At 38.8% G+C, this 19280-nt stretch overlaps 2 protein-coding genes across 3 annotated transcripts in view; one reads left to right on the forward strand and one right to left on the reverse strand.

Moving 5' to 3' along the window:
* The first annotated feature begins 1925 nt into the window (after nt 1-1925).
* LOC104939020 (C-type lectin domain family 4 member C) lies at nt 1926-12305 on the forward strand. The gene is made up of 7 exons (XM_019264632.2): nt 1926-2010; nt 2995-3086; nt 4835-4961; nt 7209-7343; nt 7447-7545; nt 9297-9436; nt 9511-12305. Exons 2-7 carry the CDS (start codon nt 3069-3071, stop codon nt 9619-9621), a joined length of 630 nt encoding a protein of 209 aa, XP_019120177.2. The 5' UTR covers nt 1926-2010; nt 2995-3068; the 3' UTR covers nt 9622-12305.
* Nucleotides 12306-13880: 1575 nt separating this feature from the next.
* LOC104937351 (CD48 antigen) overlaps nt 13881-19280 on the reverse strand; it is a 30119-nt gene continuing 24719 nt past the window's right edge. For both annotated transcript variants that reach the window (XM_019264631.2, XM_019264630.2), the window contains exons 5-6: nt 15625-15692; nt 13881-14350 (exon numbers count right to left, since the gene is read on the reverse strand). In XM_019264631.2, coding sequence (XP_019120176.1) covers nt 15656-15692 — 37 coding nt within the window. In that variant the 3' untranslated portion in view covers nt 13881-14350; nt 15625-15655. The remainder of the gene's footprint in view (nt 14351-15624; nt 15693-19280) is intronic.

The raw sequence follows: 19280 nt of genomic DNA on the forward strand, positions 1-19280 counted from the left end.
GAAACAAACATAACAGAACATTTCTTCCTGCCTCACAAGACGATGGTGACATAACTGAAACTAAGCTGAACATATTTAATGAGGCTTAATGAAGATAAAATACCTGATACAAAGAATAAAGACGCAGCTCGTGTCTTCAGTAATGAAGAGGAGCGTGCTCCCCCTGCTGGAGCCCCGAGGTACTGCTACACATGACTGTTGCACCACTGACCTGCAGCTGCAGCTGTTCATCTGTTTCTGTTCTTATTTTATGTAACACTCGTCAGTGTTGTATTATTAACATTTACATCACGTGATTTCTGCATTACACAGCATTTATTTAATGAATCTGTCAACATCTGTCTCAACTGCTGCTGCTGTGTGGGGCAGATTGCTCTAGTAGTTGTTATAGGTAACCAATCACAGCTACAGTATAGACTTCAAATCTCAAACGTGTATTTAAAGCCTTTTAACCTCTCAGTGCCTCACAGGATTCTAATTTAAAATCTGCACTAAGGGCTTTCTGCCATTGAATATATTTCAAAAAATATCTTATCCAGTAATGATAAACTATACAGGAAAAAGGTCACAGTAAAAAAGACTGTTGTAGTTGTTCTGTTTCTATCAACTCCTTAAACTACTGCTGTGTGCATGAATTATTTTTCTTCTTCCTGGAGTTCTGCAGAAGCTGGGCAGTCCCACAGGGTTGCCAGGTTACAACAACAACGTTTCATCCAACAGTACTTAGCATGGTGCATTAAAAAATAGAAATAAAACTATGAAAATTGTGTGTAATATACAATGCAAAATATTAACTTCATGTTAGAGAACATCACACAGCTTCCCCTGCTTTGCTTGACCCAATAAAAAGTCAGTGGCAGTTGTCGAGTTTTCAGAGCTCATTGGTGTCGTTGTCTTGTTGTGTCTGAAAGAGCTGGCTGGACCTGAAAATATAGTAATACAAAGAATAGTGGGGCTGTATTAGCAGCTGGCTGTGTGTTTCCTTTCCAGTAACAGTTTGCCGCAAAATGACACCCATAACCTGTTAACACTGACAAAGACTAAAAATAACACAAATATCTAAGGAAAATTAATATATCAAATAATAATGTATTACTTAGGATACAATCAGTATCAACAATGTAGTTGATGACGCCTGTTCTACTCGATAGACCCGGCTCATCATCTCAACATATTTCGTCTTCTACAGTTGCATTTCAAGGCCTAGTTAATGATTTCAGTCTCACAGATCTATTTAGACCTTCAAGACAATATGCCTTTTATTCAGACAGGCATAAAACGTACTCAAGGACAGATTATTTACTGGCTTCTGTAACTTTATAATTCCAAATCCACTCAGTTGTGATCTATCCTAACTGTGTTATTGCCTAGTACCAGGGCCACAAGATGGCGCTTAAACACCATGTTACTTAAAAATAATGACTATTGTGACCATTTCATTTAAAACCTTTATTTCAGATAATGTTGACTCAGTAGAGAATCCCCGAGTTTTTTGGGGTGCACTTTTGTGAGAATAAACTTTTTCCTTCATTTCTCACCTTAACCAAACTAAAGTGGGCAAAATAATATCACTCGAAAATGATATGCAAAAGCTTGAACAGGCTCTGCAGAGGGACAGGGCCACAGAGGATAGGAAAAAGAGTGGGCTTAAACAATTGACTGCTGGCAAAGGCTGAATTTGAGATCATAGGACAAGAACATCAACATCACGGCTCTGAGCTCAGACCAGAAATTACTTACTGTCCCCAAAGAAATTAATACTGCTTTCCAGACTTTCTATGCAGAGCTATATGAATCTATAATAGAATCAATAACATTAGGCAAAGCTAAATGTGAAGCTGTTTTACACTTTTTTATTAATTTTATTATAAGACCAATATCAGATTGACTTAACCCTGACTCTAATCCCTGTTGGAAACCTATAGAAAGCAACCTGGCGTCCCCACATAGATTGGAGGATTTGATTTGCTCCCCTGTTCCTTTGAAACCATCTAAGGAGGACGCCACCAGGTTTGGTTATGTGTAATTCTCTTTGTCTTCTCACTGGTGATTTGTAATTTTGTGTGTGTTCCTTAAAAAGTATGTAACCCACATGGGTACTAAACCCATTTACCTCATTTAAAAGTGTTTACCACACCCCAGCACAATTTGGCAGATCAGCCCTTACTCATTGTCAGGGTCCAGAGCGTGAGCGCACTTTGACCTGAGACGTTGACTAGAGAGAGCCCTGTAAGCCTGGATGCTACATGCTAAGAGGCTAGGCCTTGGTTGTTTTTAGTTGTTGATGTAGCTGTTGAATGAAAATGCCTTCCTTTAAGATGATTTTATTAAACCACCTGTTTTTATCATCGTGAACAGTGCAAACTGACCATAAAAAAGATCACTAGCTAAGTTAGCGGTAATCGTGAGTGGCTGCTATAGTAACGCTAGCTCAGGTATTACCTGTAATATGTAATGTGAGTAACTAACGGTGTAGCTCGGTAAGCTAACATGTCGCTACAGTAGTTAAATGAGAGAAATAGAGGAGGCATATGATGCATATTTATATTGATATGATGTCAGTTTATGATAAATGTTTTATGATAATTGATATGTACATAATGTATTTTATTGCACTGTAGTTGTTTAAAAATTGTTCATTTACAGATAAAATATGCTGCAGTTAAAAAAAGATAAATAGTGATTAAAGGAGCTGTTTAAAATGATAAGTGCATTTATGTTAAAACATGAGTTCATGTTAAATAACTGTCATGGTAAAAATACTTATGTAGTACTGCAAATGTATACAGACTCATTTACAATGACTTGAATGCTGTGTATTCTGCGTCTGGGTATAGATACAGAAATGACTTGAATGCTGTGTATTCTGCGTCTGGGTATAGATACAGAAGATATTTAGAGTGAAAAGTGAAAGTAGGATAATGTGATGTGATTGAATAGAGAGTAATGGTTATGTTTTCTGCACTTTATGTGTCGATTGTTTTTTTGTATTAGGAGTTGATTCGGATCTGAATCCGTGGAGGTTCGGTGGCGAGCCAGGAGGACAAGCGTTTTGGACGGAACGGTGCATGGTGTGGCCAGCCATGGTATCACAAAACACACCCGAACACAAAAATCACTTTTCTAGTTTATTTAATTTTTTCTATTACAGAGCTCTATTTGTTTTGTATTTTTTATTTTTCATACACTGCCAAAGTATTGCTGTGTGAAGCGATAAATTAATCAACTTTTCAACTTCATGCTCCACCATTTGAATGATTTAGGGGTCCAACTCATCGAACCTACCGTAGTAAGACTGTAAGTGTCTATAGTGTGTTCTTCCAGTTAGGCTAAAGGGCCCTGCAAGTAAAATAAATACAAAGTTGATCACAAAAAAAAGAAATGGCAGTCCATCATTACTTTCAGACATGAAAGTCAGTCAGTCCATTTTAAGATTTTGAGAAATTGCATGTGTCTTCAAGTACAGTCACAAAAACCATCAAACGCTATGATGAAACTGGCTTTCATGAAAACTGTACCAGGAAAGGAAGACTAAAAGTTACATTACAATTACTAGCTTTAGAAACTTCAAATGAACAACACTCACATGAATGCTTCACAGAGTTCAAATAGCAGACACATCAGTTCAGACTGTATGAATCAGACCTTCATGGTTGAATTACTGCAAAGACTGAGAGGGACCAACAAGAAGAAACAAAAAGAATGGACATTAGACTAAAGGAAATCTGGACTTTGGTTTGATGAGTACAAATTTGAGATTTTTGCTTCCATCCAGTATCTGCATGTGTGGTTTCCACTGTGTAGCATGGAGGAGGAGGTGTGATAGTGTGGGGTACTTTGTTGATGACACTCTTAATGGTTTAAATAAAGCATCCCAGCATTCTGCAGCAACATGCCATTCCATCGGGTTTATTCTTAGTGGGACCATCATTTCTTTTTCATCATACAAATGATACAATGAGCCCAAAATACACCTCCAGGTTATGTAAGGACTATTTGACGAGGAAGGAGAGTGATGAAATGCTGCATCACACCTGATGACCTGGCCATGCACAATCACCTGACCAAAACCAAAATGAGATGGTTTGGTTTGAATTGGAAAAAACATCTAACAAGCGCTTGACGTATAACTCCTTGTTGTTGAAAAACATCCCAGGTGACTCATGAGTTTGACAGAGAATGAAGAGTGTGGAAAACTATCATCAAAGCAAACGGTGTCTACTTTGGAGAATCTAAAATAATAATTTGGTTTGTATCCATTCATTATCCTGTTCTGAGTGACAGGAGATACAGGAAGACTATCCCAGCATGCATCATTAAATGATGTTAGTTGTAGACAGACATTTTCAGGACATGTAATGTTACCACTTCACCTTTAGTCTTTGGATGGTGGGAAGAAGTTGGAACTGGAAGAAACCTGACACTCTTTACACAAATATACCAGAAATAAGCTTGAATGCAGGACTTTGTTGCTATGAGATGTTGCTAAGCAATAAGCCATCATGCCACTGGCAAATTTGTGAAAATGTCATGATCTCTCACTTAAACATCTCAGACCACTGTACTAATGCAATCACACTGAACTGTGAACTGCATTTATTATATATTCTTTAATAGTACTGTATCTTGTTGATGGACTTTACCAAACATTGTTTTATCTAGTGCAGAAGCATGTAAGACTGAGTTTGTTAACCATCATTGGAAAAACAATAAACAATAAGTTTGTGTGTAGTATAAGTTACATTCTTACCCATATTAACATTTACCAGAAAAAACAGGAACAGAAACTTCCACGTAGTCCTCTTTATGCTTCATTGTTAACTTCATTTGACAGACCAACATATGTACAGCTGCTCAGGGGACTGAAGAAACTGCTCTGATGGAGCCAGAAGAACAGATTTATGTCAACATTCAGGAGGTGGGTGACTACAGGGCTAAACACCAAAGACCAAGAGAAACTGGTAAGACATTTTGATAACTGAATAATTTTAAAATTGTTTATGTAATCCTACCAAAGATTCTCTAGTTCCATGAAGATTTACTTAGGATTGTTTTTGTCTTATCTGACCGTAAACTGCAGATGTTTTTGGATTGTTTATCATTCATTGTAATTGTACAATATGTTTGTGTTGATTTGTTCTGTACACGTGACATCCATAGCACATCTGTCCGTCCTGGGAGAGGGATCCCTCCTCTGTGGCTCTTCCTGAGGTTTCTTCCACATTTTTTCCCTGTTTAAGGTTTTTTTGTGTCACTTGAATCAAGGGTCTAAGGACAGAGGGTGTCACTCCCTGTTCAGATTGTAAAAACCCTCCGAGGCAAATGTACTTTGTGACTTTGGGCTATACAAATACAATCTGATTTGATTGATTATGATGAGTTATTTTGGTTACTTGAGAGAATGATCATTGTTACTTCTAGCATTCTTTTTGGATCTGACACACTTTCCAAACGTGTTTACAGAAAGAAATGTAGTTCTTAAGAATGAAAAAAAAAATACTTATCAGGAACTGAAAGAAGAAACATCATGCAGAGACTAAAACCACAGTCCACTTTTAGCCTTGACCCTCTGTGCGTCAATCTTTGTGGGTGTTCCCGAAATGGAATGTTGTTGAATGTTAGGATTTTGCTTGTGCAATCACACGATTTTAAGCATGTAACACAGTGTATGCTATGATGTTTACACTCTGCACTCCACTGGCAATCGACAATGTTTTTAACTCAGTGTGCCTTGGTTCAATGGCAGTTTTCTGTATTGAAAATATTCATGTTTTGTCACTCAAACGTGATCTTAGTACCATTGTAATCACAATGAACGGGGTCTGTATTTGCTGTATTATAATCTTTAACTATCATTGGCAAATAAATAATAGCTTAAATGTGTGTAGTCATTAACTATATTCTTACAGACTTTAACATTTAACCAGAAATATCAGGAATAGAAACTTCCTCTTTTGAACAATTACAAATAGTGCCAAACATGACAGGGTTACCCAGGCTTCTATCAAAGAATGCTGTCACTGTTCGGTTTTCTTACATTTACTGCTAAGAAAAATATATAAACATACTGAAGATACACTACTTACAACTGCAGAGTTCAAATAATCAAAGCTTTTTCCTATGTTCTGTTTACAACACATTTTTATGAATGTAGTTATGTACTCAGGTATAAAATAAGATAAGTCAAGATAAAATAAAAAGTTATATGTAATATATTTGTTAAAGACATATACACAAGTTGTATAAGAAATCACTCATAAATAAGAAATCTCTATCTCTCTGTTCTAACAGTAATCTAACAGTGCTACATTAAGTCATGGTGGTTGGAATGAAGGACCTGTGGTAGAGCTGCTTAAGGCCTCCACAGTCTCATGCAGGAGGTCATCATGCAGGAGTTCTTCATGATGGATGTCAGCTTTGATAACATCCTCCTCTCCTCCACTTCCTCTATGGAGTCCAGGGGGCAGTCCAGGACAGAGCTGGACCTCTTGACCAGTTTGTAGTGTCTTTTCCTGCACACTCCAAAGGAGCTCAGTCTCAGGCAACTTTGACCCTTCTTGTACAGGACATCTGTGTTGTCAGACCAGTCCAGTTTATTGTTGAACACCCAGATATTTGTATCCTCCCACCATCTCAATATCCAATCCCTGGATGTTCATCGGTGTGGTCTGAGACGTCTTCTGCCTGAGGTTGATCACTATCTCCTTCATCTTGCTGGTGTGGAGATCACCAGTTGACAAAGTCTGTGATGACACCCCTGTACTCCTGCTCATTTCCTTCTGATACACGTCCAACGATGGCTGTATCATCAGAAAACTTCTGTAGATGACAGCTGTCAGTGTTGTGCTTGAAGGCCGATATGTACAGACAGAAGAGAAAAGGAGAGAGCACTGTACTGCAAACCACCACATCAGACACAGTAATGAAGCCTCGCTGTCGACTGTTAGTGAGGTAGTTGACATTCAACTACCTAGTTGACAGTCCACGCAGCCAGGTGGAAGTCAACTCCAGTCTCCTCTAGTTTCCTGTGTACAGTAGGTGCACCATACTAGTGTTGGGCCTTGTGGCCACTTTGATAATTCTTGTAATTGTGATAAAAGAATAATTGAATAACTGTACAATTGTTATGTAACATTTTTAACAGGAAGTCAATGGTGTAACAGTCATGTGTAACCTCACTATATGTACTGTACACTGCACATCTGCAGAAACCAAGCCTGTGAGAACAGATGCTGTGGCAAGAGAAGAAACCGAAACCTGGTCGCTTTTGAAAGTGGCTGCAGTTTGTCTGGCTCTGCTGTGTTTCCTCTTGCTGACCACAGTCATAGGAGTCAGTGTACTGTGTGAGTATTCAGACAAAGAAAATGTAAAGAAGATAACGGAAAGAGGAAGAAGGTTGAGCTTGCGGTGATGAAGCTGTCTTCTGTTTTTTTTCTCTCTTCTCAGATGACAGGGACTTTAACCAGCTGTCCAGAGACCTGTCAAATCAAACAGCAGAGAAAGACCAGCTCCTGGTCAGATATCAGAACCTGACTAAGAAAATCGGTGAGGATTCACCTCATACAGATGAACTGTGTGCCAAATACTATCGAGGAAATGTTGATAGGATCCTACTGATTGACAAATTCATAGCAGGCACAAATATATTATATATATGTAGGCCAATATGTCAGTCCAGAACTTTGGTCTAGACTGAATCATCCCAAGAATTATTAAAGTCTGTGTAAAGGCAATTCCATGTTTTCTTTCAAAGCCCAATAAATATGTTGGAAAATAGTTACTGTAAACATGTGAAAAGACTTTGAATGATATATTACTGAAATGTGGAGTTATTTTTTAAACAGTTTTTCACCAGTTTTCAGTCCAGGATTTTGTGGGCAAACTTAAAACAAGACCATATGACATCACGTGGTGGTCATTAACATGTAATTAACATAACCCCGCCCCTAGCACAAAGGTATAGAAGTTAGTCAGCGGTGCTAATTAGCAAAATGCTAGTGGGATGCATAAATAAGTCGTGAAAATAAACTGTTGGAGTGTGGAGACTAGCTGCTGATTTATTGATAGCATAACTTCAATTGGCTATGTAATGCCAATCAGTAATACAGGTTGCTAACTAGCATAAATAGGAGGAAGAAAAACTTACAATTTTGTTGTAAATTGGGACGAACAAATTTGATCCAGTCAATTTCATTGACCAACCCCTGAATTATTTTTATTTTTGATCATTCAAATTTGGCTGGATGGTTAATAACAGTTTCTTTTTTAGTCTGACAAACTCAGAACACAAATGTATTTTGACTTCACACAGACTTTAAATGGTCATCAGTGAAATGTGGCCTTTCCTCCACCATGAGGTTCATTTTTCTGTTTTTCTGTGTTTTGCGTTTTGCGTGAAATGTCTCAACAACTATTTTCAGGATGAATTGGAATGACTGTGGTGATTCCTTAACTTTTCATCTAGAGCCATCATCAGGTCAAAGATTCACTTTGTCCAGTTCTTTGGTTTATGCCAAAAAACAAAACAAAACTGTGGAATGACATTCCTATCAGCCTCAGCTGTACTACAGCAACATGTAGCCTGCTATCTAGCTAAACAAAGATAGTAAACATGATCAAAATGTTGGACCAAACATACTTTACCTGTTAAAGCACCAGTATGTTAGCACTGACAACATTTGAGGCCTTAATAATAATTACTCTATAATTTTATGAATGCACCTGGAATATTATTGATGCCAATACTGACAATACTGATCAAACCAGTGTGTAATGCCACAGCAATCCCTGTACTTCTGTTACCCTAAAGGTCCCCTTTGAGTTCTATGCAGCAAAGTATCAGCAGATACCCTGTCTGTAACTGTAGGGGTATTTGGTCAGTTACTATACTGTAGTGTAAACAAAACCAACGTATGAATCTGGATACAATATGTAAGACAGTCAGTGCACATTTTTCACAATACAGTAAAATGAAAAGACAAAGGCAATCTAGTCCAAATTCAAGCTGGTCAATACAGTAAGATGGAGATATTTGATATTTTGGGAGTTGGCCACTTGATTACTTGATCTAAAATATTTTGGGAATGCAAAACTAGTTTCTGTATAGTTCTGCCTGGTGTGGATAGTATTTTTTTATTCAAGCCATTTGAATTGTGTATTGTAGTGTATTACAAGGTGGCCTTTTCCCAGGAGCTTTACTGCAGTTTTATTAGTTTATGACATTAATAATTGACCAATTCTTTAAACAAGCTTATTTGGAACTACATGCATAATGTGACCAGTGTGTGTTTCCTCAGGAACATGCCCTGATGGATGGACGCAGTTTGGTTGCAGTTGTTACTTCTTGTCTACAGCAACGAACACGTGGTCCAGTAGTAGACAGGCATGTTTAATGAAAGGAGCAGACCTGGTGATCATCGACAGCAAACGAGAGATGGTAAGGTTATAAGTGTGTTATGGAAGCATGTGTGTTTGAACATGAAGTGATGGAACGAATTTTTTCCCTCTAAGGTGTTTCTGAATAAGCTGAAGGCTCATTGGAAGTTTTGGATGGGTTTAAGTAATTCACCTATCCAAAGAAAGTGGGTATGGACTGACGGAAGATCACTTGGGACAGCGTAAGTGTGAAAAGATAATTCCAACTAACCAACTCAAAGAACATGAGCAGAACTTCTCCTGCTGTGTCTCAAATCGCATACTTCTATACTTACACATGCTGTTCTGAGTTATGGCAAAATATAGTGAACTGTAAGTACAAATTAAGTAAGTTTTGAAAGCCAAAAGTTGGAACTTATGGTCTGCCCCGTTGCAGTTGGGTGAAGAAGAATAAGCAGTAAAATGTTCAGTGATCATCATTTCCAGTCAGAAATGAGACACTTCCCTCCTGAAATTAGCACGCTACTCCAGGAAGTACATACTGTACACAGTCTACTACATAGACGTGTACTGACAGAAGTATCTAATGGGAAACACAGCAAAAGTAATAGCAACAGGATAACAATATCTTATTGGAATAATTCATAAACTGATTCATACATGTCTCTTGGCCCCTGCATCAGTGAATCAAAACAGTGCCATAAAATGATTTCATGCATTAAAAACAAATCATACGATCTGATATTTTTGTATATGTATATGATACCTTTTCTGTTGCTTAACTCTCTCTCTCTCTGTCTCTGTCTCTGTCTCTCTCTCTCTCTGGAATTTGAATGACTTTGTTTCTAGGTACTGGCAACATGGACATACATCATTTAGGTATACCTATGACAGGACTCAGTACTGTGCAGCTTTTAACAGCTTTAATGCTGGAGTCTCTGAGTGGATGATTAAGTCATGGAGTAGTGAGTCCTGTGTTCAGTATCTACATTGGGTTTGTGAGAAACAAGCTGAAATGTCCCCTCTGTCCTGGTAAATTGTGAATTAAGAAGTTCTATTATATTTAGGAGAGAGAACACACCTAGTGGTGGATTCTGAGTTTTAGATGATGAAGTATCTTTATCTGTATGAGCAGGTATAATAATATAAAAGATGAAAATGTTAAACAATAAAAAATAATTTTGAGAAACTTCAATGCACATTAAGAAAGCTGTTTGATTAGAAGTTGTTGGGTGTGATTTCATCCATGCGAGCAGCACAGCATCGGGATGGCAATGATGTCTATTACTTTGGTCCATACCAAGCAGCAACCTCCATGACTGTGAAGTGAAGCCAACATAGAAATAATAGAATAATAAATAATAAAAACTGCATTTCCTCAAATGACCACTTGAGGCTGGCTACAGTCTCCTTAAGTCCCCATGTTAAAATGTCCAACTTCACAGCAGAAATAAACATGTTTACAGCCTGGTCTCTATAGTTATAGCTTTTTCCCCATTCATGACATGTACTGAGGATAAATTTTTATAGAACTGGTCTGCTTGAATGTTATTAAGAGCATGGCCGCTTGAATTTATGGGTGGGTGCCGTCACAGGTGGCTTGTCTGAGCAACCAGGGTTCATGAAGCCCAGCCACGATCCACATCTTTACCCATTTTTGAAATATCCACACTGTACCTCAACATCACTTTTTACAGACATTTATGTTTCCCAGAGGACACAATGACATTTATGGTTCCAAGTTAAAGACCTCAAGAATTATTAACTTTTATATCTATTGTAATGGAATTTTCTATAGAAATTTGGATGGGACAGATATTCATGGGGCCAAGACGATCCTGTGCTCTAATGAAGTTGGTGACACCCTGGCTTTTCCTGTTAGGGCATCATGAGTTTCAGGCTTTACAACTACAGAATGGATTGGTGTGAAATTCAGTGTACATTCATGATCCCCATTATAATAACTTTGGTTATCCTCAGATGTTTAGTGCCCTACTGGTCAAAAAATTAATTTTGTATGTATGTGTATGTTTTCCATCAGTCTCAACTGTACTTTTTTTATTAACACTTTTTAGCATACCCATAAGCATCAGGATGGCTGTAGAGACTATGTGTGTGTATATATATATATATATATATATATATATATATATATATATATATATATATATATATATATATATATATATATATATATAGTAAGTAATATGCAGTATATCTATGACTTAAATGATTAAATTGTACAACACAACATGCTACTAATACAACTACAATTCAGTGGATAGTTTAATTGCAAACTGAAATGACCCTGAGTGGAATTTCCTGTTATTGAAGTTCTTCTGCTGGTCTCATTCACACCCTTCCTGTTCTGTGACTGGACATGTTTATCCTCATGCTTTCCGCTTCCCGCTTGCAGTAGCTATGGAAAATTTGTGTGCTGACAGATACTTACAATAGAGGCAGTCTGAGAAAAACACCAACCCCTAAAAACATGTCTATTTTAATATATGCAGTATGATGCCTTTGACACAGTTCACCATCACATCCTCCTCTTTATTCTCTCAAACATGGGCATCTCTGGCTTAGCTCTCTTCTGGTTTAAATCCTACCTGACAGGGTGCTCATTCAGTGTATCCTGGTTTGGACAGTTGTCCACTTCTCATCACCGCACCACAGGGGTGCCTACCACTATTTGCTGTCTACACCACCTCCCTGGGTCCGATTATCCACTCACATGGCTTTTCCTATCACTGCTATGCAGACACTCAGCTCTAGCTGTCATTTCATCCTGATGACCCCTCGGTCTCTGGAGTTTCTGTGTCTCTCTATCTCTATCACAGGTCCCACTGCTACTGTAATCATTTTATCATTCATTGTAATTGTACAATATGTTTGTGTTGATTTGTCCTGTACACGTGACATCCATTGCACGTCTGTCCGTCCTGGGAGAGGGATCCCTCCTCTGTGGCTCTTCCTGAGGTTTCTTCCACCTTTTTTCCCTGTTAAAGGTTTTTGTGGGCAAGTTTTTCCTCACTGGAACCGAGGGTCTAAGGACAGAGGGTGTCACTCCCTGTACAGATTGTAAAGCCCTCTGAGGCAAATGTACTTTGTGACTTTGGGCTATACAAATAAAATCTGATTTGATTTGATTTGATCTCCTGACGGGCCTGCCAGCCTGCACAGTGAAACCCCTCCAGATGATCCAGACCGGCGCGCCTGGTCTAGAACCAACCTAAAATGTCACATGTCACCCCGCTGCTCATCGAGCTCCAGGCTCCTGGCTACCTGTAGCAGCCCGCATTAAATTCAAATCGCTAATATTCGCCTCCAAAGTTGCCACGGTATTGCACCTACCTACTTGAACGCCTTTATACAGGGATATGTTGCCTCACGACCCCTGCGCTCCTCCAATGAACGACACCTGGCACTATCCACATAGATTAGATCCTGCTAGTACATGCTGTTTGAGCCTACAATACACAATGTCTAAACAAAAAATAACACTATGTGCACTGGAAGCATGGTTTAAAGACAATGACAATCCAAGTGCAAACAGTATTGACTTACATGCAACTAGGCAACCTATTGTCAACTGTCTCTCCTCCTCCTTCCTGCTCCTAAACCCTTTGTTTACTGTACAGCATAGCATCTGTTGCATTGCCCTTCAGGCTATCAAACAATTGAAGCAGAAGATCAGGGCCAGCCTTTAGTGGCCCTAAACAAGATTTCATGTGTGGCTCAACACTCTTAGTGCAGTCGATACATTGCATGCACCACTAATAACTAAATGAACATGCACACACAGACAATAGAGATGGGCAAATCAATAAACATCAAAACTCTGGCTTTCTTTGAGCACTGTCAAACTGAAACATGTGAACAGTAAACACAAATTGTTCAACAATCACAGATTGGTGCAGGACCAGTTTGTCATTTGTCACATACAATTATGTGTAATTAAGATTTCAGCATTGAGGAACCATTGGGCTACATTCATGATCTTATTGTGAAGCATTATAAAGTTTCAGCGTCCTGTAACCATAGTAACTCACGGTGCCAGAGGAGAGGGAGTGAAGCTGAATGAAGCCGTTTACACAGATATACTTCAGACAGTCCAGACTGGAGTCATTACAGCAGAGAGACAGACAAGCAGCACTGTGCAGCAGTGAATCACTGAATCACTGAATCACTGAATGGACCTGTGGCAGGAGAGTGTGTAAAAAAGCGTTAATTGCACGAGTCTCAAGGTCACTGCATGATATGTTAATTGACTGGTTAATTAATTGTGTTAATTATGCAAGAGCAGGGGTTGAACACAGAGGGACACAAACACCAAAAGGCAGCTATAATTGCAGACAAAAAAAACTCAACAACTTAAATTCAGAACCAGGAACTGCTGGAGGGGCTGCTGAGGGAGGAGCTGGAGTCGATCGGACTGCTAACGGATGTGCAAGAGCTGTATTGTAAAAGCACTTTGAGTGGTTGGTAGATCAAAAAGGGGCTAGTCCATTTAGCATTTATATAAAATGAGCATAGCACAAAGACAAAGCAGGCCACATAGTGAAAATATTTACTTAAAAACAGTGATTAATCTGTGTGTAGTATGCAGCCATATACTTTACAAGCTGTGACATATCATCTACAAGAAGGTGGTCCTTGATAAGCTCAAACACTCCTCCACTGCTTACATACACAGAATGTCTGATTACACAGTTTTTCTTCAAATCACATACTGTGACGTTGAAATGTGTGGATGTCCACAAACAGTGCATATATGAATATATCACAAACTTGAAGAACTTGATATTTTCTCCTATCTCTGGAGTCACTCAGTAGCTCATGTATGTGGATATGTTTGGTCATAAACATGATCAGCAGTGTCTGAATCGACCATGCGATGAGCCTCCAGTTTATCATAGACTGTTGTTAGATTGGAACGGTCAACAGGTCCTGATGAATCTGGTAAATGTCCTCCCTGGAGAAACAAAAACAAAGGAAGTGAGTAATGGCGTTAATAATTGAGGTGGGAGTTCCTCTTACTGAACACTCAGACAGTTATCTCATCTGTCAGGAACTGTGGCTCCAGACGAGGAATGTAGCAAGATACTATAAAGACTTGAACTGGATGAAAGACTCTTTCTGCAGTGATTTTCTGACAAATCTGTCAGTTTTCCACTGATACTGTCACAGTAAGTCCCCGCTCCGCCCGCCTTGTGTTTGTCATGCCCTGTGCAATCACCTGTGCATTTAAACCCTTTGTTTTCCCTTCCCTTGTGCCAGATTGTTAGTGTACCATGTTTCCTACTTTCCAGCGTTTCTCTAGTGTGCTTTTCGGTTTTGACCTTTGCCTGTTTTTGGACCCTGCTTTTGCCTTACCCTTTTGGATTGTTTGCCTGCCTTACCTGACTGAACCCCTGTGTACCGAACCTTTGCCTGTGATTAAAAATTGGTTACCTCCTGTATCTGCCTCCCGAGTCCTGTAATTGAGTCCTGTGTCCATGCCTTGTAATAGATACATTCAACTGATCTCGTGTTTTGTCTTTTAGATGATCAAACCATCTCCAGTACGAAGGATAAGTTTGCAAGCTAGAAATGAATCAATTGAAACCTGTTGCTTTCCGATGAGAATGGTAGCCACTTAACAAACAGTTTGTTCTGTAACTGATCTGACTCTTAAACAACCAGTGTGTAGGATCTAGTGGCATCTGGTGGTGTAGATGTAGATTGTAACCCCCTTACCTCACCCATGCTGTCTAGTGTGAAGGCTAAAACTACAGTGGTTTCTAGACTAGTAGACAGGGCTATTGTAGAAACATGGTAGTTCAACATGGTGGACTTGTGGTGTCTGTAGATATAACAGTTTCATACTAAGGGAACAAAAACATAACAATTCTGATTTTCAGATGATTCTACAATAATAATAAAAACATACTTATGCATATTATATTTTGTAAACAGTAATGTAGAGTCTCCCACATTTCTGACTCTTTAGACTGTTATTCATTATCTTGGAGTATAACTAAACAAAGTTTCTTCTGTTTACATATTGCCATGCAGCCAAGTTCAAGTGAACGAGATTAAGATAGATACATTAGCTAAGAGATGTTTTGCCAGCGGACAGGATTTACTTTGTGGGAGTGACTGAGCAAACATGGCATATCTTAGCGACAGGTTCCTCATTACTGTTAAACATGACCTAGGTGGACTAGGAGTGTGTTTATGTAAATAGATACTGTCATAGATACTAACCTGACTGGGTCTGTATCCCGCTCTATTTATCTCAGTATACTGCACCTCCTGTTCGCTGTTCACTGAATCTGCAAAGATACAAAGAGTTAGAGATACAACATTAAGACTTAACTTGTAATTAAGTAAAACTTCTTTCACATTTCCAAAGCCATGGTGACAAAATACATCACAGTAATGAAAGACAATCAAAATGTTAAAGAATAGCAACAAGTGGGGCGTTGTTTAGCTCAGTTGGTAGAGCAGCCTCCCCTTGTACAAAGGCTCAGTCCTTTCCGCAGCGGTCCAGGGTTCAAATCCGACCTGCAGCCCTTTGCTGCATGTCATTCCCCCTACATGCAGCTGAAGAGTGACAGGAATGTGGGGAGACTTCCTGTCAATCTTCAGCTGCATCTATACAATTAAACTTGAAAAAGGTCAGAGAGATTCAGAACTAAATTCTGGTCTTGAACTTTGATTGAGGTATAACCAGGAACCCATGTTCTGATGCCCTGAAAGGCATTCTCTACCTGTGTGTATGGAATCAGCAATTCAGCCGCATGTGGTGAAGCTAAACTGGCTAATACTTTAAAGGTAAGAGTTTGGAATTCAATTTTAACTTAGACAGGAAGCCAAAATGAAGAACCTGGAGCTAATAGCCAGAGTAATACTGTGAACATTTATGTAGTAATCCTATATACAGGCATATGTTATCTCCTGACCGTTGTACTCCACTAATGAGCGATGCCTGACTCTTCAGAGAGCTCCTCCTCTCTGGACATAATAAATCTATCCCCCTCTACGACTATCACAGTACTTTTTGCTGCACTAACATGTTGTACCATGACTGTTTCCCTTTTTTTAAGTGTCAGCTTTTAGTTTTTTTGGTTAAAATTTGTTTTATTTTTTTAATTTATCTGTTCTGTTTTAATTAAGGGTAATTGATGGCTGAGTTGTCACTGTTAAACATGTTTGGTTCTTATCTTTATTATCTATATTTAACAGACAAACTAAACACTGGCTCTATAGGGCCTTTATTTTTTGTGAGTTTTACTGCTACTTGTTCAAGATGAGGGTGTTACAATCCACAACTACACCACTAGATGTCACTAAACCCTACACACTGATTCTTCAAGTCCACTAGTTTTTATCTCCAGACCACTTCAGAATTAAACATGAGTTCACCTGACTTGATGTCATTTTGAAATTATGAATTAAAAGAAACATCATCAGCATATTGTTAGACTTTTTCAGCATGTAATGTTTCATATCTTTGTACTGTTGGGAAAATGCCTCCAACAGCAGTAGAGACAACTCAAAGCTGATTCTTTGAACTGTGAAAACAGTCACAAGCTAATAATGTTGTAACATTGTGTAACAGTCGGATTCTCTGAACACCATGGTCGTCTTCTCCTAACTCCTTATGAATTCTCCTTCACATCTTTCCTTGACCATCGAGGTCCATCGAGGTCAAGGAAAAGTGGTTAGGAAAGGACTTCGGAACAATTTTTTATTTTTTTTTACTATTTGATCATATCCCAGTTGATGTGATTAGCACACCTGTAATCAGCTGGCCACTGTCACTGTCCCTTTTTAAAGACAATAGCGTGCTGGACCTGTGGGAAGAGGGATGGAAAGACAAACATCCAGATGGCAGGCAGCAGGAAGTGCACAGTGAACAAAGAGTGTATTCTCAAGCGTGTAAATAAAATAAAAGGTAAACAACCATTGGTGTCGTGTCAGTTGCTGAAGTCCCCACAGTTGCAGCAGACCTGCACAGTCTGGTTCAAAACTATAAAGCCTTGTGTTAGCTATTTGAACTGCAGTTTAACTTACAGTAAAGATACTGACTTGTAGAGAATCCTCACATCCAACAACAGCAGCCGATCATGGCCCATGGGGTCCGAAACGTTTACTTTGTAAAAATGTTCAAAGCAGGCCCGGTCGCCTGAATACCACAGCTAGGAATAATGGAATGGGACTCTGGTTCTATTTTGTGGGTTTTCTCTCTGAACTGGGGCCATGATTAAGAGGGACGGCCGGGGGCATTTGTATTCTGCCGCTAGAGGTAAAATTCTTGGACCAGCGCAAGACAGACTGTTTTTTATAAATCAAGAACGAAAGTCCAAAAAAAAAAAAAAAGTGAAGCAGCTCTTGTTAAATGATGACATTTTGGAGGGTGACTCAAGTCCATGTCTCTATAGTAACTCTATCTACATCACAGGCTCCTTTTAGCTTCAGGTAAATGACGATAGTGCTAATAAAAACCATTCAATAGCATCCTGTGAAGCATGATATGACCTAGTTTGTGTGCACATAGGTGTGTGTGTGTGTGTGTGTGTGTGTTCATGGTGTATGTGTGTATGTGACCACCACACTGAAACTTGAAGCTTGACGCTTGAGTCCTCATGATAAAAGTACAACAGTTATTACTGTTACAGAGTCACAGTCACATTGGAATTGGGGGAATACCGCAATGATAAATTACTTTACAGTCTAATGTCAAGGGCAGAAAGAAGAAGTTCTCTGTTCCCCCAAACACGTCTGTTAATTATCTCATACTGCATTCATTGATTACATCCTCTAATCAATAGGCTGCATTCACACTGACTGCACACAGCCACCTCATTTATTTTAGTGAAGCCACAGCTTTGGACTACATCCTGAAAACGTGCATTTGACACATCATTGAAGGAAACTGTATGACTGTATGTAATTACTTAAACATGAAATCTCTTTGTAAATGTAACAAAAATGGACATTAGAGAATAAATGTTCCTCTTTAGAATATAATGTTACATAAAAAGTCTAAAAAAATCAACATATCAACGTTTGTTGGTTACTGAATCTAAATTCAGTGATTAAAAAACAACAACATTAAAATATCTTTCATTCAATCAGCAGGAGCTTCCTGTGGGGTAAATATTTCTCTGACTTCCTGAGCTAATTCTGGTAAGGCAGGAAGGTGTGCAGTGGCAAAGTGCTCTGTTTATTTTAATGACAGCATTTGTTGTTTGTTCAAACACCTAATTTGACGTCTATTTGTGTTTACTGGACAAAGACACTTAGTGAAATATCTTCTGTCTCATGAGAAAGGTGAATGTAATTGGACGTTACAGCACCACAAATCCAACATGTCAGACTTTGACTTTGGCTGCTGTTTGCATCCTGTTTCCTACGTGACTAATTAATTCCTGTTTAACCAAGTTGTTTCTGTGCTTCTCACGACCCATCAGCACCACTTGCATGTGCTTGGCTTGTGATGATGGTCTGTTTAATAAACAAGTGAAGCAATTCACGTTTAGCCTGATTTTCCTGTTTTGGCTGAATAAAGAGAGGTCCAGAGATTGAATTACTCAGGACTTCACAAAAAGCAACGACAAGGTGAACGTCTGAAAGAAATCACTTGGATTAGTAGTGCTTGCTGTGTTGTGCAGTTCTTCGATGAACACATGAACACAGTTTATCTCTCACATTTGAATTTACAACCCCAGAATTTACATGACAGTCAAATATGGAAAGTCCCATGAGTTCCCGCAGCTTGTGTGACACAAACAGATCAGACACAACACAATGTATGCAGGTATGAAGAGTATCAATGTCATTTGTTGTATAAATTCCCAGAAGTACTGCAAGATGATACAGGCTGAGGTGATGAAAAATCATTCCCACAACCTGAA

The sequence above is a fragment of the Larimichthys crocea genome, chromosome XXI (assembly GCF_000972845.2).
Source record: "Larimichthys crocea isolate SSNF chromosome XXI, L_crocea_2.0, whole genome shotgun sequence".
Classification (NCBI taxonomy): Eukaryota; Metazoa; Chordata; class Actinopteri; family Sciaenidae; genus Larimichthys; species Larimichthys crocea.